The 27,333-nt window shown below is 37.6% G+C and overlaps 2 protein-coding genes across 3 annotated transcripts; both read left to right on the top strand.

The window, feature by feature from the left end:
• Positions 1 to 6,260: 6,260 nt before the first annotated feature.
• On the top strand, positions 6,261 to 16,618 carry tiprl (TIP41, TOR signaling pathway regulator-like (S. cerevisiae)). 2 transcript variants are annotated; one of them, XM_074610834.1, is made up of 9 exons: positions 6,261 to 6,491; positions 7,568 to 7,695; positions 8,278 to 8,457; positions 12,703 to 12,802; positions 12,906 to 13,037; positions 14,914 to 15,009; positions 15,121 to 15,183; positions 15,478 to 15,600; positions 16,395 to 16,618. In XM_074610834.1, exons 2-8 carry the CDS (start codon positions 7,571 to 7,573, stop codon positions 15,595 to 15,597), a joined length of 816 nt encoding a protein of 271 aa, XP_074466935.1. In that variant the 5' UTR covers positions 6,261 to 6,491; positions 7,568 to 7,570; the 3' UTR covers positions 15,598 to 15,600; positions 16,395 to 16,618. The 2 variants fall into 2 exon arrangements, with proteins under 2 accessions (XP_074466935.1, XP_074466936.1); XM_074610835.1 differs by lacking the exon at positions 16,395 to 16,618 and having other exon boundaries at positions 15,478 to 16,179.
• A 920-nt stretch (positions 16,619 to 17,538) lies between these two features.
• Positions 17,539 to 26,937, top strand: ska2 (spindle and kinetochore associated complex subunit 2). The gene is made up of 7 exons (XM_074610830.1): positions 17,539 to 17,670; positions 19,333 to 19,425; positions 19,586 to 19,762; positions 23,713 to 23,787; positions 23,990 to 24,032; positions 24,138 to 24,264; positions 26,294 to 26,937. The coding sequence occupies exons 1-7, from the start codon at positions 17,638 to 17,640 to the stop codon at positions 26,418 to 26,420; spliced, it is 675 nt and encodes a 224-aa protein (XP_074466931.1). The 5' UTR covers positions 17,539 to 17,637; the 3' UTR covers positions 26,421 to 26,937.
• Positions 26,938 to 27,333: the final 396 nt, after the last annotated feature.

The raw sequence follows: 27,333 nt of genomic DNA, 5'->3' as shown, positions 1-27,333 counted from the left end.
ATAATAATGATAGTAATAATAATAATAATAATAATGATAATAATAATAATGATAATGATAATAATAATAATAATGATAGTAATAATAATAATAATAATAATGATAATGATAGTAATAATAATAATAATAATGATAATAATAATGATAATAATAATAATGATAGTAATAATAATAATAATGATAATGATAATGATAATGATGATGATAATAATAATGATCAAGATAATAATAATGATAATGATAATAATAATGATAATGATAATGATAATAATGATAGTAATAATAATAATAATGATAATAATAATGATAATGATAAAGATAATAATAATAATAATGATAATGATAATAATAAAGATAATAATGATAATGATAATAATAATGATAATGATAATGATAAAGATAATAATAATAATAATAATAATGATAGTAATAATAATGATAATAATAATAATAATGATAATAATAATAATAATGATAATAATAATAATAATAATAATGATAGTAATAATAATGATAATAATAATGATAATAATAATAATGATAATGATAATAATAATAATGATAGTAATAATAATAATAATGATAATGATAATGATGATAATAATAATGATAAAGATAATAATAATGATAATGATAATAATAATGATAATGATAAAGATAATAATAATGATAATGATAAAGATAATAATGATAATGATAATAATAATGATAATGATAAAGATAATAATAATGATAATGATAAAGATAATGATAATGATAATAATAATGATAATGATAATGATAATAATAATGATAATGATAATAATAATAATAATAACAATAATGATAATGATAATGATAATAATTATGATAATGATAATGATAATAATAATAATAATAATAATGATAAAGATAATAATGATAATAATAATAATAATAATGATAATGATAATAATAATGATAATGATAATGATAATAATAATAATAATAATAATAATGATAATGATAATAATAATGATAATAATGATAATAATAATAATAATGATAATAATAATGATAATGATAATGATGATGATAATAATAATGATGATAATAATAATAATGATAATAATAATAATAATAATAATAATGACAATAATAATGATAATAATAATAATATTGATAATAATGATAATGATAATAATAATAATGATAATAATGATAATAATAATAATAATAATAATAATAATGATGATGATAATAATAATGATAATAATAATAATAATAATAATAATAATAATAATGATGTCACTAACTGCTGTGTGCTCTACCACTGATTTGCTTTATAAAATGAACTGAATAAATTATTACTGTAGGTGTGTTACTGTAGGTGTGTTACTGTAGGTGTGTTACTGTAGGTGTATTACTGTAGGTGTGTTACTGTAGGTGTATTACTGTAGGTGTGTTACTGTAGGTGTGTTACTGTAGGTGTATTACTGTAGGTGTATTACTGTAGGTGTGTTACTGTAGGTGTATTACTGTAGGTGTGTTACTGTAGGTGTGTTACTGTAGGTGTATTACTGTAGGTGTGTTACTGTAGGTGTGTTACTGTAGGTGTATTACTGTAGGTGTATTACTGTAGGTGTGTTACTGTAGGTGTATTACTGTAGGTGTGTTACTGTAGGTGTGTTACTGTAGGTGTATTACTGTAGGTGTGTTACTGTGGGTGTATTACTGTAGGTGTATTAGTGTAGGTGTGTTACTGTAGGTGTATTACTGTAGGTGTGTTACTGTAGGTGTGTTACTGTAGGTGTATTACTGTAGGTGTGTTACTGTAGGTGTGTTACTGTAGGTGTATTACTGTAGGTGTATTACTGTAGGTGTGTTACTGTAGGTGTATTACTGTAGGTGTGTTACTGTAGGTGTGTTACTGTAGGTGTATTACTGTAGGTGTGTTACTGTGGGTGTATTACTGTAGGTGTATTAGTGTAGGTGTATTACTGTAGGTGTGTTACTGTAGGTGTGTTACTGTAGGTGTATTACTGTAGGTGTGTTACTGTGGGTGTGTTACTGTAGGTGTATTAGTGTAGGTGTGTTACTGTAGGTGTGTTACTGTAGGTGTACTGCTGTAGGTGTATTACTGTGGGTGTGTTACTGTGGGTGTGTTACTGTAGGTGTGTTACTGTTGGTGTGTTAGTGTAGGTGTGTTACTGTAGGTGTGTTACTGTAGGTGTGTTACTGTAGGTGTGTTACTGTAGGTGTGTTACTGTGGGTGTATTAGTGTAGGTGTGTTACTGTAGGTGTATTACTGTAGGTGTATTACTGTAGGTGTGTTACTGTAGGTGTGTTACTGTAGGTGTACTACTGTAGGTGTATTACTGCAGGTGTATTACTGTAGGTGTATTACTGTAGGTGTACTACTGTAGGTGTATTACTGCAGGTGTGTTACTGTAGGTGTATTACTGTATGTGTATTACTGTATGTGTATTACTGTGGGTGTATTACTGTAGGTGTGTTACTGTAGGTGTGTTACTGTAGGTGTATTACTGTAGGTGTATTACTGTAGGTGTGTTACTGTAGGTGTATTACTGTAGGTGTGTTACTGTAGGTGTGTTACTGTAGGTGTATTACTGTAGGTGTGTTACTGTAGGTGTGTTACTGTAGGTGTATTACTGTAGGTGTATTACTGTAGGTGTGTTACTGTAGGTGTATTACTGTAGGTGTGTTACTGTGGGTGTATTACTGTAGGTGTATTAGTGTAGGTGTATTACTGTAGGTGTGTTACTGTAGGTGTGTTACTGTAGGTGTATTACTGTAGGTGTGTTACTGTGGGTGTGTTACTGTAGGTGTATTAGTGTAGGTGTGTTACTGTAGGTGTGTTACTGTAGGTGTACTGCTGTAGGTGTATTACTGTGGGTGTGTTACTGTGGGTGTGTTACTGTAGGTGTGTTACTGTTGGTGTGTTAGTGTAGGTGTGTTACTGTAGGTGTGTTACTGTAGGTGTGTTACTGTAGGTGTGTTACTGTAGGTGTGTTACTGTGGGTGTATTAGTGTAGGTGTGTTACTGTAGGTGTATTACTGTAGGTGTATTACTGTAGGTGTGTTACTGTAGGTGTGTTACTGTAGGTGTACTACTGTAGGTGTATTACTGCAGGTGTATTACTGTAGGTGTATTACTGTAGGTGTACTACTGTAGGTGTATTACTGCAGGTGTGTTACTGTAGGTGTATTACTGTAGGTGTATTACTGTAGGTGTATTACTGTAGGTGTATTACTGCAGGTGTATTACTGCAGGTGTACTACTGTAGGTGTGTTACTGTAGGTGTGTTACTGTAGGTGTATTACTGCAGGTGTATTACTGTAGGTGTATTACTGTATGTGTATTACTGTATGTGTATTACTGCAGGTGTATTACTGTAGGTGTGTTACTGCAGGTGTATTACTGTAGGTGTGTTACTGTAGGTGTATTACTGTAGGTGTGTTACTGTAGGTGTGTTACTGTAGGTGTACTACTGTAGGTGTATTACTGCAGGTGTATTACTGTAGGTGTATTACTGTAGGTGTACTACTGTAGGTGTATTACTGCAGGTGTGTTACTGTAGGTGTATTACTGTATGTGTATTACTGTATGTGTATTACTGTGGGTGTATTACTGTAGGTGTGTTACTGTAGGTGTGTTACTGTAGGTGTATTACTGTAGGTGTATTACTGTAGGTGTGTTACTGTAGGTGTATTACTGTAGGTGTGTTACTGTAGGTGTGTTACTGTAGGTGTATTACTGTAGGTGTGTTACTGTAGGTGTGTTACTGTAGGTGTATTACTGTAGGTGTATTACTGTAGGTGTGTTACTGTAGGTGTATTACTGTAGGTGTGTTACTGTGGGTGTATTACTGTAGGTGTATTAGTGTAGGTGTATTACTGTAGGTGTGTTACTGTAGGTGTGTTACTGTAGGTGTATTACTGTAGGTGTGTTACTGTGGGTGTGTTACTGTAGGTGTATTAGTGTAGGTGTGTTACTGTAGGTGTGTTACTGTAGGTGTACTGCTGTAGGTGTATTACTGTGGGTGTGTTACTGTGGGTGTGTTACTGTAGGTGTGTTACTGTTGGTGTGTTAGTGTAGGTGTGTTACTGTAGGTGTGTTACTGTAGGTGTGTTACTGTAGGTGTGTTACTGTAGGTGTGTTACTGTGGGTGTATTAGTGTAGGTGTGTTACTGTAGGTGTATTACTGTAGGTGTATTACTGTAGGTGTGTTACTGTAGGTGTGTTACTGTAGGTGTACTACTGTAGGTGTATTACTGCAGGTGTATTACTGTAGGTGTATTACTGTAGGTGTACTACTGTAGGTGTATTACTGCAGGTGTGTTACTGTAGGTGTATTACTGTAGGTGTATTACTGTAGGTGTATTACTGTAGGTGTATTACTGCAGGTGTATTACTGCAGGTGTACTACTGTAGGTGTGTTACTGTAGGTGTGTTACTGTAGGTGTATTACTGCAGGTGTATTACTGTAGGTGTATTACTGTATGTGTATTACTGTATGTGTATTACTGCAGGTGTATTACTGTAGGTGTGTTACTGCAGGTGTATTACTGTAGGTGTGTTACTGTAGGTGTATTACTGTAGGTGTATTACTGTATGTGTATTACTGTATGTGTATTACTGCAGGTGTACTACTGTAGGTGTGTTACTGTAGGTGTGTTACTGTAGGTGTATTACTGCAGGTGTATTACTGTAGGTGTATTACTGTATGTGTATTACTGTATGTGTATTACTGCAGGTGTGTTACTGTAGGTGTATTACTGTAGGTGTATTACTGTAGGTGTGTTACTGTAGGTGTATTACTGTAGGTGTGTTACTGTAGGTGTGTTACTGTAGGTGTATTACTGCAGGTGTGTTACTGTAGGTGTATTACTGCAGGTGTATTACTGTAGGTGTATTACTGTATGTGTATTACTGTAGGTGTGTTACGGTAGGTGTATTACTGTAGGTGTATTACTGTAGGTGTATTACTGCAGGTGTATTACTGTAGGTGTATTACTGTAGGTGTGTTACTGTATTGTGGTAGGCTACAGCATGTATGATGTGTATTTTATTGTATTTTCATATTAGCAGTGTATTGTGGTTTTGTCATATAGATATCTGTATATTTTAATTATTCTGTACATGTTAAAGCCCAACTAGGGACACCAGTTGAACATTAGCTATAAGCTCTCTGTGCAGATCATCAGTTTCATGTCTGGTACTGGAACTATGTTAAACTGCATCGATCCTATCAAATCAAAATTAAAATTAAAATTAAAATTAAAATGAATACACTCCAATATAACACTTTGCATAAATGTGAAGTCATCACGCAGACAGCTTCGGGGAGTATTTTCAGTATTTTTAAAAGACAAAAATATTAATATTTTACTGTTATCACTGATATCACTGTTCATACCTGTTAAAACACAATTTAATCACTGTTCATACCTGTTAAAACACAATTTAATCACTGTTCATACCTTTTAAAACATAAGTTTAAGAATTTTTATCTTTTCAGGTTTTTCAGTTTTGAGCGAGTCAGCAGGATCGATAACATTATTATTAATTATATTATTATATATATTGTTTATCTTGCTGTAATGTCATTAACATGCACATACACATTATATTATTATTATATATATATTATTATTATCATTATTTATACTATTATAATATATATTATTATTAATTATATTATTATTATTATTTATATTAATATTATATATATTATTATATATATTATTATAATTTATATTATTATTATATATATATTATTATTTATATTATTATTATATATATTATTATTATTTATATTATTATTATATATATTATTATATATATTATTATTATATATATTATTATCATTATATTATTATTATATATATTATTATTATTATATATATATCATTATTATATATATATCATTATTATTATTATTATATATTATTATATATATTATTATTATATATATTATTATTATAATATTATTATTATTGTTATTATTATTATAATATATATATAATTATTATTTTTATTATATATTATTATTATATATATTATTATTATTATCATTATTATTATATATTATTATATATATTATTATTATTATATATATTATAATACATATTATTATTATATATATTATTATTATATATATTATTATTATTATATATATGTATATATTGTTTATCCTGCTGTAATATCATTAATATGTTCTCCATGGTTCCACCAGAGAGCGAACAGTAGGGGGGAAGCTTTAGTGTGTAACACCAGGAAACAGGAAACGGATCCACGAAAGAGATAACGGAACCACACAGCGGTGAGCCGGACGGTTTATAGCGGTGCACTCCAGCAGCCTCCATGACGGCTAACAGAAAACATCAACAACAGAACCAGAACCAGAACCAGCAGAACCAGCACCAGAACCAGCACCAGCAGAACCAGCAACAACAGGACCAGAAACAACATCTACAGCAGAACCAGCAGAACCAGCAGAACCAGCAAGGTAAAGAGCTCTCAGTCAGTCTGTTAGAGACTCACACAGAGGTTCTGGTCCGGTCGGGTTCACTCTACTGAACCCAGCCCTCCGGTCCGGACCCGACCCGAACCGGACCCCCTCTACTGAACCGAGCCCTCTGGTCCGGACCAGACCCGAACCGGACCCTGCAGAGAGATGATATCTGAGAGGAACCAGCTGTTAACACAGAACCTCTCTGACAGAACCAAACCCAGTTACACAGCTGAGCAGAGTTACTACTGTTATTACTGTTATCAATAGAGTTACTACTACTGTTACTGTTATTATGAATATTATAGTTATCATTATTATCAGAGTTACTACTACTGTTACTGTTATTACTGTTATCAATAGAGTTACTACTACTGTTACTGTTATTACTGTGAATATCAGAGTCAATACTGCTGTTATCATTATTATTATCAGAGTTACTACTGTTATTACTGTTATTAAGATGAGATGAGATGAGATGAACCTTTATTAATCCCTGGAGGGAATTCAGGTGTCAAAGCAGCAACATCAGCAAACAGAGTGAATCACAGGAGAGGTAAAGGTATACACACATTCTAAAGACAATAATAGAGATATAAAAGATACAGAGTGAATGGGTGAACATAGTGTGTACAGTCCGTCAATAAATAAATGTAGTATGTACAATAAATAAATAAATAAATAAATGTAATATGTACATATGTGCAGTCAGCAATAAAGTGGTATATAGGATGTATAGTGTAAAGTGAGTTATTACTGTTATTATTAATAATATCATTATAATCAGAGTTATTACTACTATTACTGTTATAATCATTATTATTATTGTGAATATTATTATTATTATTATCAGAGTTATTACTGCTGTTATCATCATTATTATTATTATTATTATTATTATTAATATTTTTATTGTGAATATTGTTTATTTCTTTTTTCTCTGTAACTTCTCTTCAAAGTGTTGATGTTCCTGGACCTCAGCCCGTCCAGCTCCGTCAGCTCAGTGTTTCCTTCCAGCAGTGACGACAGACCGACGGCCTCTTTGTAACGTCTGCTGTTCTTCTCCTCTGTAGTTCATGTTGGCCTCTCTCTCCACGATGATGTCACACGGCTTCAAGAGCAGTAAGCAGGACTTCACCTTCGGACCGTGGAGAGTGACTGCTGCCAGAAACCACATCATGAAATCCAAAGACATTGAACGGTAGGTAGCAGATACACCGTGCTCACCGCTGCTTTGGAATCAATGAACAACACAGATCAATGACAGATATTGATCCAGAAACCCTCACAGGTACTGCATTTAGCATAAAACAATATGCTCACATCATAACATGGCAAACTGCAGCCCAACAGGCAACAACAGCTGTCAGTGTGTCAGTGTGCTGACTTGACTATGACTTGCCCCAAACTGCATGTGATGATCATAAAGTGGGCATGTCTGTAAAGGGGAGACTCGTGGGTACCCATAGAACCCATTTACATTCACTGATCTGGAGGTCAGAGGTCAAGGGACCCCTTTGAACATGTACATGACAGTTTGGAGCGTTATTTAACCTCCTTCATGACCAGCCAGTCTGACCTGGTTGGTACCGATGGATTCAACCTAAAGATCGCAAGTAGCGTTAATGGATTAAAGAAGTTAGTGGTGTTAAAAGGAATGAATGTTAACACGTTATTGTGGCGTTAACTTAGACAGCCCTGATCGTTACATACAGGCTGTTGAATGAATGAATGAATGAATGAATGCATGAATGCATGTTACCAGTGCTGTTCTCCTCTCCAGGTTAGCGGAGGAGATGAACATGCCCTCCCTTCCAGAGATGCTGTTTGGGGACAACATCCTACGCATCCAACACTCGGACGGCTACGGCATCGAATTCAACGCCATCGACGCCCTGAAGAGAGTCAACAACATGGAGGACGCCGTCAAAGTGGCCTGTGCTCAGGAATGGCAGGAGAGCAGGTAAGATGAGCGTCACAGGCACGCACACTGTCACAACAACTACTACTACAAGAACAACTGGAGGTCTGTGTTGTGGAAAAGACGTCTAAAGCTGTTGATTCCCTGAGATACAAAGATGTAAAAGACGTCTATGGCTGTTGATTCCCTGAGATACAAAGATGTAAAAGACGTCTGTAGCTGTTGATTCCCTGAGATACAAAGATGTAAAAGACGTCTATGGCTGTTGATTCCCTGAGATACAAAGATGTAAAAGACGTCTATAGCTGTTGATTCCCTGAGATACAAAGATGTAAAAGACGTCTGTAGCTGTTGATTCCCTGAGATACAAAGATGTAAAAGACGTCTGTAGCTGTTGATTCCCTGAGATACAAAGATGTAAAAGACGTCTGTAGCTGTTGATTCCCTGAGATACAAAGATGTAAAAGACGTCTATGGCTGTTGATTCCCTGAGATACAAAGATGTAAAAGACGTCTATAGCTGTTGATTCCCTGAGATACAAAGATGTAAAAGACGTCTGTAGCTGTTGATTCCCTGAGATACAAAGATGTAAAAGACGTCTATAGCTGTTGATTCCCTGAGATACAAAGATGTAAAAGACGTCTAAGGCTGTTGATTCCCTGAGATACAAAGATGTAAAAGACGTCTAAGGCTGTTGATTCCCTGAGATACAAAGATGTAAAAGACGTCTAAAGCTGTTGATTCCCTGAGATACAAAGATGTAAAAGACGTCTATGGCTGTTGATTCCCTGAGATACAAAGATGTAAAAGACGTCTATAGCTGTTGATTCCCTGAGATACAAAGATGTAAAAGACGTCTGTAGCTGTTGATTCCCTGAGATACAAAGATGTAAAAGACGTCTGTAGCTGTTGATTCCCTGAGATACAAAGATGTAAAAGACGTCTATGGCTGTTGATTCCCTGAGATACAAAGATGTAAAAGACGTCTATAGCTGTTGATTCCCTGAGATACAAAGATGTAAAAGACGTCTGTAGCTGTTGATTCCCTGAGATACAAAGATGTAAAAGACGTCTATAGCTGTTGATTCCCTGAGATACAAAGATGTAAAAGACGTCTGTAGCTGTTGATTCCCTGAGATACAAAGATGTAAAAGACGTCTGTAGCTGTTGATTCCCTGAGATACAAAGATGTAAAAGACGTCTATAGCTGTTGATTCCCTGAGATACAAAGATGTAAAAGACGTCTGTAGCTGTTGATTCCCTGAGATACAAAGATGTAAAAGACGTCTGTAGCTGTTGATTCCCTGAGATACAAAGATGTAAAAGACGTCTAAAGCTGTTGATTCCCTGAGATACAAAGATGTAAAAGACGTCTATAGCTGTTGATTCCCTGAGATACAAAGATGTAAAAGACGTCTAAGGCTGTTGATTCCCTGAGATACAAAGATGTAAAAGACGTCTAAAGCTGTTGATTCCCTGAGATACAAAGATGTAAAAGACGTCTATAGCTGTTGATTCCCTGAGATACAAAGATGTAAAAGACGTCTGTAGCTGTTGATTCCCTGAGATACAAAGATGTAAAAGACGTCTATAGCTGTTGATTCCCTGAGATACAAAGATGTAAAAGACGTCTAAAGCTGTTGATTCCCTGAGATACAAAGATGTAAAAGACGTCTATGGCTGTTGATTCCCTGAGATACAAAGATGTAAAAGACGTCTATGGCTGTTGATTCCCTGAGATACAAAGATGTAAAAGACGTCTAAGGCTGTTGATTCCCTGAGATACAGAGATGTAAAAGACGTCTATAGCTGTTGATTCCCTGAGATACAAAGATGTAAAAGACGTCTATGGCTGTTGATTCCCTGAGATACAAAGATGTAAAAGACGTCTGTAGCTGTTGATTCCCTGAGATACAAAGATGTAAAAGACGTCTGTAGCTGTTGATTCCCTGAGATACAAAGATGTAAAAGACGTCTGTAGCTGTTGATTCCCTGAGATACAAAGATGTAAAAGACGTCTGTAGCTGTTGATTCCCTGAGATACAAAGATGTAAAAGACGTCTGTAGCTGTTGATTCCCTGAGATACAAAGATGTAAAAGACGTCTAAAGCTGTTGATTCCCTGAGATACAAAGATGTAAAAGACGTCTATGGCTGTCGATTCCCTGAGATACAAAGATGTAAAAGACGTCTATGGCTGTCGATTCCCTGAGATACAAAGATGTAAAAGACGTCTATGGCTGTCGATTCCCTGAGATACAAAGATGTAAAAGACGTCTAAAGCTGTCGATTCCCTGAGATACAAAGATGTAAAAGACGTCTGTAGCTGTTGATTCCCTGAGATACAAAGATGTAAAAGACGTCTGTAGCTGTTGATTCCCTGAGATACAGAGATGTAAAAGACGTCTAAAGCTGTTGATTCCCTGAGATACAGAGATGTAAAAGACGTCTATAGCTGTCGATTCCCTGAGATACAAAGATGTAAAAGACGTCTAAGGCTGTTGATTCCCTGAGATACAAAGATGTAAAAGACGTCTATGGCTGTTGATTCCCTGAGATACAAAGATGTAAAAGACGTCTATGGCTGTTGATTCCCTGAGATACAAAGATGTAAAAGACGTCTGCGGCTGTTGATTCCCTGAGATACAGAGATGTAAAAGACGTCTGCGGCTGTTGATTCCCTGAGATACAGAGATGTAAAAGACGTCTGCGGCTGTTGATTCCCTGAGATACAGAGATGTAAAAGACGTCTGCGGCTGTTGATTCCCTGAGATACAGAGATGTAAAAGACGTCTGCGGCTGTTGATTCCCTGAGATACAGAGATGTAAAAGACGTCTGCGGCTGTTGATTCCCTGAGATACAAAGATGTAAAAGACGTCTGCGGCTGTTGATTCCCTGAGATACAAAGATGTAAAAGACGTCTATAGCTGTTGATTCCCTGAGATACAGAGATGTAAAAGACGTCTGTGGCTGTTGATTCCCTGAGATACAAAGATGTAAAAGACGTCTATAGCTGTTGATTCCCTGAGATACAGAGATGTAAAAGACGTCTGTGGCTGTTGATTCCCTGAGATACAGAGATGTAAAAGACGTCTGTGGCTGTTGATTCCCTGAGATACAGAGATGTAAAAGACGTCTGCGGCTGTTGATTCCCTGAGATACAAAGATGTAAAAGACGTCTATAGCTGTTGATTCCCTGAGATACAAAGATGTAAAAGACGTCTATAGCTGTTGATTCCCTGAGATACAAAGATGTAAAAGACGTCTGTGGCTGTTGATTCCCTGAGATACAGAGATGTAAAAGACGTCTGCGGCTGTTGATTCCCTGAGATACAAAGATGTAAAAGACGTCTATAGCTGTTGATTCCCTGAGATACAAAGATGTAAAAGACGTCTGTGGCTGTTGATTCCCTGAGATACAGAGATGTAAAAGACGTCTGCGGCTGTTGATTCCCTGAGATACAAAGATGTAAAAGACGTCTATAGCTGTTGATTCCCTGAGATACAGAGATGTAAAAGACGTCTAAAGCTGTCGATTCCCTGAGATACAAAGATGTAAAAGACGTCTAAAGCTGTCGATTCCCTGAGATACAAAGATGTAAAAGACGTCTAAAGCTGTCGATTCCCTGAGATACAGAGATGTAAAAGACGTCTATGGCTGTTGATTCCCTGAGATACAAAGATGTAAAAGACGTCTATAGCTGTTGATTCCCTGAGATACAGAGATGTAAAAGACGTCTATGGCTGTTGATTCCCTGAGATACAAAGATGTAAAAGACGTCTGTGGCTGTTGATTCCCTGAGATACAAAGATGTAAAAGACGTCTATAGCTGTTGATTCCCTGAGATACAGAGATGTAAAAGACGTCTGTGGCTGTTGATTCCCTGAGATACAAAGATGTAAAAGACGTCTATAGCTGTTGATTCCCTGAGATACAGAGATGTAAAAGACGTCTATGGCTGTTGATTCCCTGAGATACAAAGATGTAAAAGACGTCTGTGGCTGTTGATTCCCTGAGATACAAAGATGTAAAAGACGTCTATAGCTGTTGATTCCCTGAGATACAAAGATGTAAAAGACGTCTATAGCTGTTGATTCCCTGAGATACAAAGATGTAAAAGACGTCTATAGCTGTTGATTCCCTGAGATACAAAGATGTAAAAGACGTCTATAGCTGTTGATTCCCTGAGATACAAAGATGTAAAAGACGTCTATAGCTGTTGATTCCCTGAGATACAGAGAATGAACCTGCGTAGTTAACATGAATGTCTGTGATGTCCTTTCAGAGCGGATTCTGAACACTCCAAAGAGGTAGTGAGACCTTACGACTGGACGTACACCACCGACTACAGAGGCACTCTCATAGGAGACAGTATGCAGATGAAGGTGGGTCATTATGGGATGGAACGCAGCATCATCAACACCTTTGTTACGTGTCCAGCTCTACCTCCGCCATCGTGTTTCATTTCTACCTGTCGTTCATCTGAAGGTGGCGAAGACGGCGGAGCGCATCGACATGGAGAAGCTGAAGGCTCGGGAAGAGATCAAGTTCTTTGACGAGGTGCTGCTGTTCGAGGACGAGCTGCACGACCACGGCGTCTCAATGATCAGCGTCAAAATTGTGAGTGCCGTTCTGATGTTAAACAGCCGATACTGTTGATCGAACCAGGACCAGATTAATGAACTGTGTAATCTGTGACTGACTGAGGCAGCAGCAGCTCGTGTTCTGTGTAACGTGTCTCTGTGTGTCTTCTTCTTGATGACGATGCAGAGGGTGATGTGTAACGTGTCTCTGTGTGTCTTCTTCTTGATGACGATGCAGAGGGTGATGTGTAACGTGTCTCTGTGTGTCTTCTTCTTGATGACGATGCAGAGGGTGATATGTAACGTGTCTCTATGTGTCTTCTTCTTGGTGATGATGCAGAGGGTGATATGTAACGTGTCTCTGTGTGTCTTCTTCTTGGTGATGATGCAGAGGGTGATGTGTAACGTGTCTCTATGTGTCTTCTTCTTGGTGATGATGCAGAGGGTGATATGTAACGTGTCTCTATGTGTCTTCTTCTTGGTGATGATGCAGAGGGTGATGTGTAACGTGTCTCTATGTGTCTTCTTCTTGGTGATGATGCAGAGGGTGATATGTAACGTGTCTCTATGTGTCTTCTTCTTGGTGATGATGCAGAGGGTGATATGTAACGTGTCTCTATGTGTCTTCTTCTTGATGACGATGCAGAGGGTGATGTGTAACGTGTCTCTGTGTGTCTTCTTCTTGGTGATGATGCAGAGGGTGATATGTAACGTGTCTCTGTGTGTCTTCTTGGTGATGATGCAGAGGGTGATATGTAACGTGTCTCTATGTGTCTTCTTCTTGGTGATGATGCAGAGGGTGATATGTAACGTGTCTCTATGTGTCTTCTTCTTGATGACGATGCAGAGGGTGATGTGTAACGTGTCTCTGTGTGTCTTCTTCTTGGTGATGATGCAGAGGGTGATATGTAACGTGTCTCTGTGTGTCTTCTTGGTGATGATGCAGAGGGTGATATGTAACGTGTCTCTATGTGTCTTCTTCTTGGTGATGATGCAGAGGGTGATATGTAACGTGTCTCTATGTGTCTTCTTCTTGATGACGATGCAGAGGGTGATGTGTAACGTGTCTCTGTGTGTCTTCTTCTTGGTGATGATGCAGAGGGTGATATGTAACGTGTCTCTGTGTGTCTTCTTCTTGATGATGATGCAGAGGGTGATATGTAACGTGTCTCTGTGTGTCTTCTTGTTGATGATGATGCAGAGGGTGATGTGTAACGTGTCTCTGTGTGTCTTCTTCTTGATGATGATGCAGAGGGTGATGTGTAACGTGTCTCTGTGTGTCTTCTTCTTGATGATGATGCAGAGGGTGATGTGTAACGTGTCTCTGTGTGTCTTCTTCTTGATGATGATGCAGAGGGTGATGTGTAACGTGTCTCTATGTGTCTTCTTCTTGATGATGATGCAGAGGGTGATGTGTAACGTGTCTCTGTGTGTCTTCTTCTTGATGATGATGCAGAGGGTGATGTGTAACGTGTCTCTGTGTGTCTTCTTCTTGATGATGATGCAGAGGGTGATGTGTAACGTGTCTCTGTGTGTCTTCTTCTTGATGATGATGCAGAGGGTGATGTGTAACGTGTCTCTGTGTGTCTTCTTGTTGATGATGCAGAGGGTGATTGTGTAACGTGTCTGTCTGTCTTCTTGTTGACGATGCAGAGGGTGATGTGTAACGTGTCTCTGTGTGTCTTCTTGATGATGATGATGATGCAGAGGGTGATGTGTAACGTGTCTCTGTGTGTCTTCTTGATGATGATGATGATGCAGAGGGTGATGTGTAACGTGTCTCTGTGTGTCTTCTTCTTGATGATGCAGAGGGTGATTGTGTAATGTGTCTCTGTGTGTCTTCTTGATGATGATGATGATGCAGAGGGTGACTGTGTAACGTGTCTCTGTGTGTCTTCTTCTCGATGATGCAGAGGGTGATGCCCACCAGTTTCTTCTTGTTGCTGCGTTTCTTCCTACGAGTGGACGGAGTGCTGATTAGAATAAATGACACACGACTGTATCATGAGGCAAGTTGCTTTCCGTGCATGGTTTTCTAATCAGTGATGCTGAAGTTGTCCACGCTGACTGTAGTAACGGCTCTGATGAGTAATGAACAGTGGGTCTGTTTGGGATTCCAGGCTGGAAAGGACTACATGCTACGAGAGTTCAGCACGAGGGAAAGCAAAATAGAAGAACTGAAGGTGAGCTAAGACACGTCACTGAGCACTGATAACGAGCTACAAGGCTCAGCTATACGGGTTCCTACGCAATATGGAACAGTATGGAATTTGATTTTAGAGATTTCCAGGTTTGGATAAGAATTGAAAAAAGACAAATCCTCCAACGTCACAGTATTTGCATAAAAAAACGTGCACTTGAATGAAGTCAAATTGTTTAATGACAATAACTAAACATTGGACCTTTGTTCATCACCAGGTTAAAGTACATTAAAGCTGTATTTGTTGTTGTCATGAACACGTTCCTCTCTCCTCCAGAACGTTCCCGCTGCACTGTACACAGATTCTAATGAGATCGCCCAGCACTTAACCCTGAAGCTGACCGAGTCTGAGAAGCTGGAGCTTCCTCAGACAGCCGTTAACGACGTCCTTCAGTGACCGGTATACTACGAGGTCCACGTTGATGTGTTGCATGATGACAAAATGGGAATAGTAGTCTTAAACCACATCTTTAATCTAACAGTAACTTAACAACCGTTGATCTCCCCTTCAGATATCTGTACAGGACTAGTTTTTATATATGTGACCACTACGATGGTGTGTTCTTAAAACCCGACTTCACACAGTTTCAGTACGTTCACAGAGCAGCTCCATGCGCTGTAATATCATAGACATTAACCCCACTTTAATATGTAGGTCTGGCTTCTGGCTCTGTTCATATTTGAACTGATTTTGTTTTATGAGACATTTTTTCACTGTCGAGTTGATCGGCCTTTTGACGTCCAAAAGGCTCTGTAGGGTAGCTCTTTCCATGCTTGTAATATTAGTTTATTGATAATGTGTTTGTAAAAAAAGCAACACAACACAGCACTGTATTTTCTGAAGTCCAAGTCATCAAGAATTTCTGTAAATATGTCGACTGTATTGTATACGGTGACTTATGGAAGGTGAGTCCAACACCTCCAGGATCGATGTGAATACGTCTTCCATACGGCCAAATAAATTCTGTTTGTGCAAATATAGATCACTGCTTTGCTCGTGCTGGAGTCACGACGGTTTACGTTTCTAAAAGGGTTCCTACTCGACCAACACTAATCCTTTAAATGGATCCAACGCTCAACGCAAATCACATTTCATCACAGACAAATGTTGATTTGCAAATCCTCCTGTGAGCTGTGGTTCAGTTCCCCTGGTAGCTGTATAGCAGCAGACTAATACGTTACTAATACTTACAGGTGAGGTGCCCAACAGGAACCCTGGTGATCATACCAAACTGCACTCAGGTAACATCAATAGACCAAGAAGAGGGGAAATGACAAACTGTCTTAATTAAAACATTACAAACTGTCATAATCTTATATATGGGCCATAATATATAGCCTATATGTAATTCATAAACAAAGTATTGTGAATGCTGTTTAAAACTGCGTTAAGCTGAAAACAATAATTAAACAAAAGTGTCAGAAATGTGTTTTTCTGATATTACAAAATGTCATGGATGAGATTTAAATGTCATTTTAGCCAATATTAAATAAATAGATAAATACAGAAATTAATAACTAAATAAATATGCTTATGAAATAAATCCTGATATAAATAAATAAATATATAAATAATGTAAATATAAATACACATTTGTTAATTTCAGGATTTATTTCATAGCCATATTTAATTATTTCATATATCAAAAATATCATTCAAAGTGAATAAAAATAAAGTAAAACTGGTCAAGGAACAAGTAATAAAAAATAATAATTAAATAAATTAATAAAATAAGAACAAAATAAATATAAATATATATATATATATATATATCACATAAAGAAAAAGAAACGGCTCATCTCAAATGAATTTGTACATATCAAATTAAGAGAATATTTAACAGCTTTTTTGTCAGTCATAATCAACAAAGATTATTCCAAAAGTGTATATTCCATTTTAGCGAATATTAAATAAATAGATAAATACAGAAATGAATAACTAAATAATTATGCCAATGAAATAAATCCTGATATAAATAAATAAATATATAAATAATGTAAATATAAATACACATTTGTTAATTTCAGGATTTATTTCATAGCCATATTTAATTATTTCATAGGCTTTTCTTTTTTTAATTTATTTATTTATTTATTTATTATATATTGTCTAAATTGGCTTTCCTTTGAGATTATTCCTAAAGATTATCTGTGAATCATTGCTGGATCTTGGTGTGTCAATAAAGTTTTATTTGAAGAAAAAATGCAGCCAGTCCACAGAAAGAGACGGGAGGGCTGTCTCCTCACGCAGCGGGCCAATCAGCGCTCTCCTCACGCAGCGGGCCAATCAGCGCTCTCCTCACGCAGCGGGCCAATCAGCGCTCTCCTCACGCAGCGGGCCAATCAGCACTCTCCGTTCCTGACAGCGGGCCAATCAGCGCTCTCCTCACGCAGCGGGCCAATCACAGAGCTCGCATCAGGCGGAGAAGTATTCAACATGGAGACCACAGTAGAGAAGCTGGAGGCGATGGTGAGGAACAAACTCTCTGTTTACCCTATATACACCTGTTATTATACCTGTTTAACTCTGTTATTATCACTGTTAATGTATGTTATTAACTCAGTTAAACTCTGTTAGTTAATGTGAGACCAGAGGAGAAGCTGGAGGCGATGGTGAGGAACAAACTCTGTTAAACTCTGTTATCTAATGTCATGTTCATCCTCTGATGGTGAGGAACAAACTCTGTTAAACTCTGTTATCTAATGTCATGTTCATCCTCTGATGGTGAGGAACAAACTCTGAGAATATATATCTGTTAATAAATCAGTTAATCTATATATATGTATATATATTTATATTTATATAAATATATATATGTATATATATATACTTATATGTATATAAATATATATATATATATTTATATTTATATAAATATATATATAAATATATATACATATATTTATATAAATATATATATATATATTTATATTTATATAAATATATATATATGTATATATATATACTTATATGTATATATAAATATATATATATATACTTATATATATATACTTATATGTATATAAATATATATATATAAATATATATATAAATATATATATATATAAATATATATATAAATATATATATTTATATATATATATATTTATATATATATTTATATATATATATTTATATACATATAAGTATATATATATACATATATATATATTTATATGTATATAAATATATATATATAAATATATATATATATATATATTTATATAAATATATGTATATATATTTATATATATATTTATATACATATAAGTATATATATATACTTATATGTATATAAATATATATATATAAATATATATATAAATATATATATATATAAATATATATATAAATATATATATATGTATATATATATACTTATATGTATATAAATATATTTATATATATGTATATATATATGTATATATATACATATACATATATATATATATATATATGTATATGTATATATATATGTATATATATACATATACATATATATATATATATATATATGTATATGTATATATATATATACACATATATATATATATATATATATATATATTAACCTGTCTACCTCTAACTGTTCAGCAGACCTGTAGTCTACCTGTAGTCTACCTGTAGTCTACCTGTCTACCTGTAGTCTACCTGTAGTCTACCTGTCTACCTGTACGTTCAGCAGGCCTGTAGAACAGTTAGAGGTACTTCAGTCTAGACTGAGCCTATAGGATATATGTCACACAACATCTGCCACGGTCTATCTGACACAGGAAGGTATCTTCTCCCATTGATGTGAACACCTCACTGAGCCACCAGAGAGTCCAGTCCGGCCTCCGGGCCGAGCTGGTCTGCTGTCGGTCCGCTGTACTACTGGGGACTCTGCTAGGAAAGCAGTGCAATGTTAGGTGAAATGGTTCCAAGCCATGGAAACGTTTCCAAACGGTGGTGCTCCAGCTGTTGGCAGGTGCTCTGACTTCATTGCACTACTGTATGAAGACAGCTAGCAGTGCAATAGTATTGTCAAAGCATCTGAAAACTGCAGAGACCAGCTGCACTCGCTGCTGTTGAGCAGGGTCAATGTGTGTGCACCAATGTCCTTCCAAAGCATAACGCTGAGTGTCTCTGCAGTTCCTGAAGTCCGAGGCAGACCTGGAGTACATTGAGAAGCGGCTGAAGCTGGACTTCTACAAAAAGGCTGCAGAGAATGGAAGTCCTTCTGAGGTGATGACTCAACTAACAGCTCTTACTTCTCCTATCATCCAAACTAAACACATACAGTAGCCACTTTGTGAGTCTGTCAGCACAGTACATGACAACAACACACATCTGGATGGCGTAACATGAGTCCGCAGGGCTAACGACTGAGACTGTGTGCCTGCAGGAGAACCCGGCGGTGATGCTGGAGAACCTGAGGGCCATCAAGGCCAAACACGCAGCGCTGTGCTCACAGGTGAAGGACATCGCAGCTGCACAGAAAGAGTCCATGGACTCCATCAGAACCAACCTGAGCACTGCCATGGACCTGGTCCAGCACTTCCAACAGACTACTGCTGTGGAGGTACACACACTACACTACACACTACACTACACAAACAGTACAGTCAGCGTTCCACAGGCCCGGACGCACCGACCCCACATCCTGTCTGAAGGACGCCGTTATGGAACATTTACACGACGGAGGCCTGAAGGCCTTTCTGCTTTCACTTTAACACTTACAGAACCTCCAGATTCTGTCTCTGAACAGAACTAGGAAACAAAAACATCACATCATGATCATCTGATAGAAGAAACATCACATCATGATCATCTGATAGAAGAAACATCACATCATGATCATCTGATAGAAGAAACATCACATCATGATCATCTGATAGAAGAAACATCACATGATCATCAAATAGAAGAAACATCACATGATGATCATCTGATAGAAGAAACATCACATGATGATCATCTGATAGAAGAAACATCACATCATGATCATCTGATAGAAGAAACATCACATCATGATCATCAAATAGAAGAAACATCACATCATGATCATCAAATAGAAGAAACATCACATCATGATCATCAAATAGAAGAAACATCACATCATGATCATCAAATAGAAGAAACATCACATCATGATCATCTGATAGAAGAAACATCACATCATGATCATCTGATAGAAGAAACATCACATCATGATCATCAAATAGAAGAAACATCACATCATGATCATCTGATAGAAGAAACATCACATCATGATCATCTGATAGAAGAAACATCACATCATGATCATCAAATAGAAGAAACATCACATGATCATCAAATAGAAGAAACATCACATCATGATCATCAAATAGAAGAAACATCACATCATGATCATCAAATAGAAGAAACATCACATCATGATCATCAAATAGAAGAAACATCACATCATGATCATCAAATAGAAGAAACATCACATCATGATCATCTGATAGAAGAAACATCACATCATGATCATCTGATAGAAGAAACATCACATCATGATCATCTGATAGAAGAAACATCACATGATCATCAAATAGAAGAAACATCACATGATGATCATCTGATAGAAGAAACATCACATCATGATCATCTGATAGAAGAAACATCACATCATGATCATCTGATAGAAGAAACATCACATCATGATCATCAAATAGAAGAAACATCACATCATGATCATCTGATAGAAGAAACATCACATCATGATCATCAAATAGAAGAAACATCACATCATGATCATCTGATAGAAGAAACATCACATCATGATCATCAAATAGAAGAAACATCACATCATGATCATCTGATAGAAGAAACATCACATCATGATCATCTGATAGAAGAAACATCACATGATCATCAAATAGAAGAAACATCACATGATGATCATCTGATAGAAGAAACATCACATCATGATCATCTGATAGAAGAAACATCACATCATGATCATCTGATAGAAGAAACATCACATCATGATCATCTGATAGAAGAAACATCACATCATGATCATCTGATAGAAGAAACATCACATCATGATCATCAAATAGAAGAAACATCACATCATGATCATCAAATAGAAGAAACATCACATCATGATCATCAAATAGAAGAAACATCACATCATGATCATCAAATAGAAGAAACATCACATCATGATCATCTGATAGAAGAAACATCACATCATGATCATCTGATAGAAGAAACATCACATCATGATCATCTGATAGAAGAAACATCACATCATGATCATCTGATAGAAGAAACATCACATCATGATCATCAAATAGAAGAAACATCACATCATGATCATCAAATAGAAGAAACATCACATCATGATCATCAAATAGAAGAAACATCACATCATGATCATCTGATAGAAGAAACATCACATCATGATCATCTGATAGAAGAAACATCACATCATGATCATCTGATAGAAGAAACATCACATCATGATCATCTGATAGAAGAAACATCACATCATGATCATCTGATAGAAGAAACATCACATCATGATCATCTGATAGAAGAAACATCACATCATGATCATCAAATAGAAGAAACATCACATCATGATCATCAAATAGAAGAAACATCACATCATGATCATCAAATAGAAGAAACATCACATCATGATCATCAAATAGAAGAAACATCACATCATGATCATCAAATAGAAGAAACATCACATCATGATCATCTGATAGAAGAAACATCACATCATGATCATCTGATAGAAGAAACATCACATCATGATCATCTGATAGAAGAAACATCACATGATCATCAAATAGAAGAAACATCACATGATGATCATCTGATAGAAGAAACATCACATCATGATCATCTGATAGAAGAAACATCACATCATGATCATCTGATAGAAGAAACATCACATCATGATCATCAAATAGAAGAAACATCACATCATGATCATCTGATAGAAGAAACATCACATCATGATCATCAAATAGAAGAAACATCACATCATGATCATCTGATAGAAGAAACATCACATCATGATCATCAAATAGAAGAAACATCACATCATGATCATCTGATAGAAGAAACATCACATCATGATCATCTGATAGAAGAAACATCACATGATCATCAAATAGAAGAAACATCACATGATGATCATCTGATAGAAGAAACATCACATCATGATCATCTGATAGAAGAAACATCACATCATGATCATCTGATAGAAGAAACATCACATCATGATCATCTGATAGAAGAAACATCACATCATGATCATCTGATAGAAGAAACATCACATCATGATCATCAAATAGAAGAAACATCACATCATGATCATCAAATAGAAGAAACATCACATCATGATCATCAAATAGAAGAAACATCACATCATGATCATCAAATAGAAGAAACATCACATCATGATCATCTGATAGAAGAAACATCACATCATGATCATCTGATAGAAGAAACATCACATCATGATCATCTGATAGAAGAAACATCACATCATGATCATCTGATAGAAGAAACATCACATCATGATCATCAAATAGAAGAAACATCACATCATGATCATCAAATAGAAGAAACATCACATCATGATCATCAAATAGAAGAAACATCACATCATGATCATCTGATAGAAGAAACATCACATCATGATCATCTGATAGAAGAAACATCACATCATGATCATCTGATAGAAGAAACATCACATCATGATCATCTGATAGAAGAAACATCACATCATGATCATCTGATAGAAGAAACATCACATCATGATCATCTGATAGAAGAAACATCACATCATGATCATCAAATAGAAGAAACATCACATCATGATCATCTGATAGAAGCAGTCTGATGCCACAGATTATATGTGAATGTGTTGACCTGCAGTGGGTACAGAGTGGTGACTGGGTGGTGTTGACCTGCTGCAGTGGGTACAGAGTGGTGATTGGGTGGTGTTGACCTGCTGCAGTGGGTACAGAGTGGTGATTGGGTGGTGTTGACCTGCAGTGGGTACAGAGTGGTGATTGGGTGGTGTTGACCTGCTGCAGTGGGTACAGAGTGGTGACTGGGTGGTGTTGACCTGCTGCAGTGGGTACAGAGTGGTGACTGGGTGGTGTTGACCTGCTGCAGTGGGTACAGAGTGGTGACTGGGTGGTGTTGACCTGCTGCAGTGGGTACAGAGTGGTGATTGGGTGGTGTTGACCTGCAGTGGGTACAGAGTGGTGATTGGGTGGTGTTGACCTGCTGCAGTGGGTACAGAGTGGTGATTGGGTGGTGTTGACCTGCAGTGGGTACAGAGTGGTGATTGGGTGGTGTTGACCTGCTGCAGTGGGTACAGAGTGGTGACTGGGTGGTGTTGACCTGCTGCAGTGGGTACAGAGTGTTGACTGGGTGGTGTTGACCTGCTGCAGTGGGTACAGAGTGGTGATTGGGTGGTGTTGACCTGCTGCAGTGGGTACAGAGTGGTGACTGGGTGGTGTTGACCTGCTGCAGGTGGAGCCGCTGACGGAGTCGGAGCAGGAGTCAGCAGAGCTGATGGGATCAGCTGTCAGAGAGACCACAGCAGAGGTAAGAGAGAGAGGTCAGAGGTCAGAGGTCACCTCCCACAACACTAAGGCTCTCTGATTCCTGCTCTCCTTCATGAACATCTCTTTCTCTCTCTCTCTCTCTTTCTCTCTTTCTCTTTCTCTCTTTCTCTCTCTCTCTCTCTCTCTCTCTCTCTCTCTGCTTCCCCCCCGCTGACCCGTTGTTTCCTGTTGTTTCCTGTCAGGTGTCTCCTGCTGCAGCAGCTTGTGGACACCAGCAGCCACTGAGTGAGTCCGTCTCCTTCCAGGCCTCCACTCTGACATTCACATCAGTCTCATTCCTCCATCAGGTGACTGAGTTGACCTTTGACCTCTCGGTCCGTGTTTCCACAGGCTGCGAGTACGAGGAGCTCAGTGACGCCATGTTGGCGGCGGTTCCTCTCAGCATTCGCTCCAACGTCAAGCTGGCCGACCTCAACGAGTTCTACCGGGAGCTGCAGCAGCACCTCAGCAACGAGCGGTAGGATCAGTTTAGATCTACATGTTCATATTCACACTGGTGTCGCACACGTGCACTCTAACGATGCGTCTCTAACGATGCGTCTCTAACGATGCGTCTCTACCGATGCGTCTCTACCGATGCGTCTCTAACGATGCGTCTCTACCGATGCGTCTCTAACGATGCGTCTCTAACGATGCGTCTCTAACGATGCGTCTCTACTGATGCGTCTCTAACGATGCGTCTCTAACGATGCGTCTCTACCGATGCGTCTCTAACGATGCGTCTCTACTGATGCGTCTCTACCGATGCGTCTCTACCGATGCGTCTCTAACGATGCGTCTCTACCGATGCGTCTCTACCGATGCGTCTCTAACGATGCGTCTCTACCGATGCGTCTCTAACGATGCGTCTCTACCGATGCGTCTCTAACGATGCGTCTCTACTGATGCGTCTCTAACGATGCGTCTCTAACGATGCGTCTCTACCGATGCGTCTCTAACGATGCGTCTCTACTGATGCGTCTCTACCGATGCGTCTCTACCGATGCGTCTCTAACGATGCGTCTCTACTGATGCGTCTCTAACGATGCGTCTCTAACGATGCGTCTCTACCGATGCGTCTCTAACGATGCGTCTCTAACGATGCGTCTCTAACGGGGGAACTACCTCTGAACATGAACCATAGACCGTATAGAGGAGGTGGACGTAGTCACCGGGACGTCTATGGAGGACGGAACCTGCCCAAATAAATAAATAAAACACTCGATAAATAAGTCATTAAATGTAGAAAAATAAATAAATGTAGCCATTAATTAATTGATCGAATATGATATAAATTGATATTTCAGTTTTAATTTGCTTATTTATCTTTGTTTTAGTTCTTATTTATTTACTCTTTAATTAAATTTTCCCTTTTATTTATTTATTTCTGTATTTATTTTTAGATATATTTTTTTAATTTATATATTTATTTATTTTATTATTTATTTATTTTTGCACTTATTTTTTTTAATTTATTTTTGATATTTTATTTTTACATGTATGTATTTATGCATTTATTTATTTCTGCCCAGTTTTCCCTTTGCATTTCTTCCCTTATTTATTACCCAAACATATTTATTTCTGTTTTCTTTTCTTTATATCTCTATATCAATGTGTCACATTTAATCAAATAATTAATGGCTTCATTTATTTTTAATATTATTTGTTGCTATATTTAATGACATTTATTATTTATTTTTAATTTTGTCAGATTTCATCCCTCATGTGTCACATTAGTTTGTGGACTATAGTTTTATCACCATCTGGGTATCTGGCTGCCTCCACAGGTGACACTAGAGGGCGGAGCTAAGTACAACCGATCGCTCAGTAAGTCGTTTTCAGGCGACCAAGAAGGTTATAATACATTTTGATGAAGTGAAAACTCACTGTGATTAAAGGGTTAAAGTTCTAAGACGAAAACACGGACAACTCCCAGGCCGGACAACGGCGTGGTAGCGACCTGTCAATCAGCAGGTAGCCCCGCCCTAAAGCATCCCCTGCCTTTTGGTCTTACTGACTCTAAACCGTAATGAACATCATGCTGTAGAACATAAACTCATGTTTACAAAGTTTACTGAGGTCATAGATCAAGAGAGTAGCAGACTCATTCTCTCAGGCACTTCTTCGCCCCCTGCTGGCTGCTAGACGGGATGAAGGTTTAAAGCTCTTCCTCAGAGACCTCTATAGAAGCAGAGGAGTCGCCCCCTGCTGGCTGCTAGACGGGATGAAGGTTTAAAGCTCTTCCTCAGAGACCTCTATAGAAGCAGAGGAGTCGCCCCCTGCTGGCTGCTAGACGGGATGAAGGTTTGAAGTTTAACTTGTATAGAAGCAGAGGAGTTTAATGCTCTTCAGCGTTGGCTTCACGTCCTCAGACCCGGAGGTCGCCCTCTGGTGACATGAACGTATGAATGTGTTGATAAGACTGATGCTTTACTACATCAGAGTCTCTGATCATCAACGTGCTGCTGCATCATGTGACTGAAGGGGTTTCCTCTGGTCCTCTGCAGGGGCTCCGTCAGTGTGCAGAAGATGAAGCAGCTGGAGATGAAGGTGAGCGACGCCAAGCTGAAGGTCCTGCAGCACCTCTCCGTGGTGGAGCTGGACAGGAAAGGCAACGTTCGTCTGGTCATGTGAGGTGAAAGATCAACCAGTGGAGACTGTGGAGTGGGGGGGTGATGTCACTGGCTGCTGCTCCACCCGTCATCTGGAGCTCACTGAGGGATCAGACTGCTGAGGCTCCGAGGGACCCGGGCCTCCAGATGTTTGCATCAGTCCTCATGCTGTTAGTTTATTCTTTGATCACATATTACCAGAGGAACATAAAAACACGTATTCATCCCCAGCTCTATGTGTGTGTTGTTTCTCCTACACCTGGAACACACGACTCTAGAACCGAGTCACGACCAGCGTTGGGATGATGCTCTGACGTCTGGTGCTGTGGGTGCTAAATTATAATAAGTGTCTGGAGGCCTGTCAGATCAGGATCAGGATCAGGATCAGGAGTATCTCCTCGTACTGGTTTGTGTATGAAGTGTGTGCACGTGCACGTGCCCGTGCAGTGGAGGGATGGGATTGTTTTAAAGTCTTTGTAAATCGTTTTTTTATTTCCTTAAACAGCACAATGATAAATAAACCCTGGTGTTGAACCTGAGGAGGGCTGGAGGGATTCTTTCTACCTGCTGCACCACAAACTATCTGATTTAAACAACTTCAATTATTATTATTATTATTACAGCTCTGACTTTAAACAATGAATTCATAAAGTCACTTTATTCACAGCTTCAGCAGCTGCTAACGAAACGCTCTGGAAACGCTCTGGAAACGTTCTGGAAACGCTCTGGAAACGTTCTGGAAACGCTCTGGAAACGCTCTGGAAACGCTCTGGAAACGTTCTGGAAACGCTCTGGAAACGCTCTGGAAACGCTCTGGAAACGCTCTGGAAACGCTCTGGAAACGTTCTGGAAACGCTCTGGAAACGCTCCAGGAGAACAAACCTGGCTTAGAACCAGCAAAACTAACAACAACAAACGAAACCTGTGATGGAACA

Source organism: Sebastes fasciatus, chromosome 16, assembly GCF_043250625.1.
Source record: "Sebastes fasciatus isolate fSebFas1 chromosome 16, fSebFas1.pri, whole genome shotgun sequence".
Taxonomy (NCBI): Eukaryota; Metazoa; Chordata; class Actinopteri; order Perciformes; family Sebastidae; genus Sebastes; species Sebastes fasciatus.
This window is presented reverse-complemented; position numbering and strand designations above follow the sequence as displayed.

Bases quoted from the DNA above. Each gene is read 5' to 3' on its own strand.
- tiprl (XM_074610834.1), top strand. From the start codon at position 7,571: ATGTTGGCCTCTCTCTCCACGATGATGTCACACGGCTTCAAGAGCAGT. The intron at 7,696-8,277 runs GTAGGTAGCAGA...TCTCCTCTCCAG, and splicing joins AAATCCAAAGACATTGAACG to GTTAGCGGAGGAGATGAACA. The intron at 15,184-15,477 runs GTGAGCTAAGAC...TCTCTCCTCCAG, and splicing joins GCAAAATAGAAGAACTGAAG to AACGTTCCCGCTGCACTGTA.
- ska2 (XM_074610830.1), top strand. From the start codon at position 17,638: ATGGAGACCACAGTAGAGAAGCTGGAGGCGATG. The intron at 17,671-19,332 runs GTGAGGAACAAA...GTGTCTCTGCAG, and splicing joins TAGAGAAGCTGGAGGCGATG to TTCCTGAAGTCCGAGGCAGA. The intron at 24,033-24,137 runs GTGAGTCCGTCT...GTGTTTCCACAG, and splicing joins TGGACACCAGCAGCCACTGA to GCTGCGAGTACGAGGAGCTC.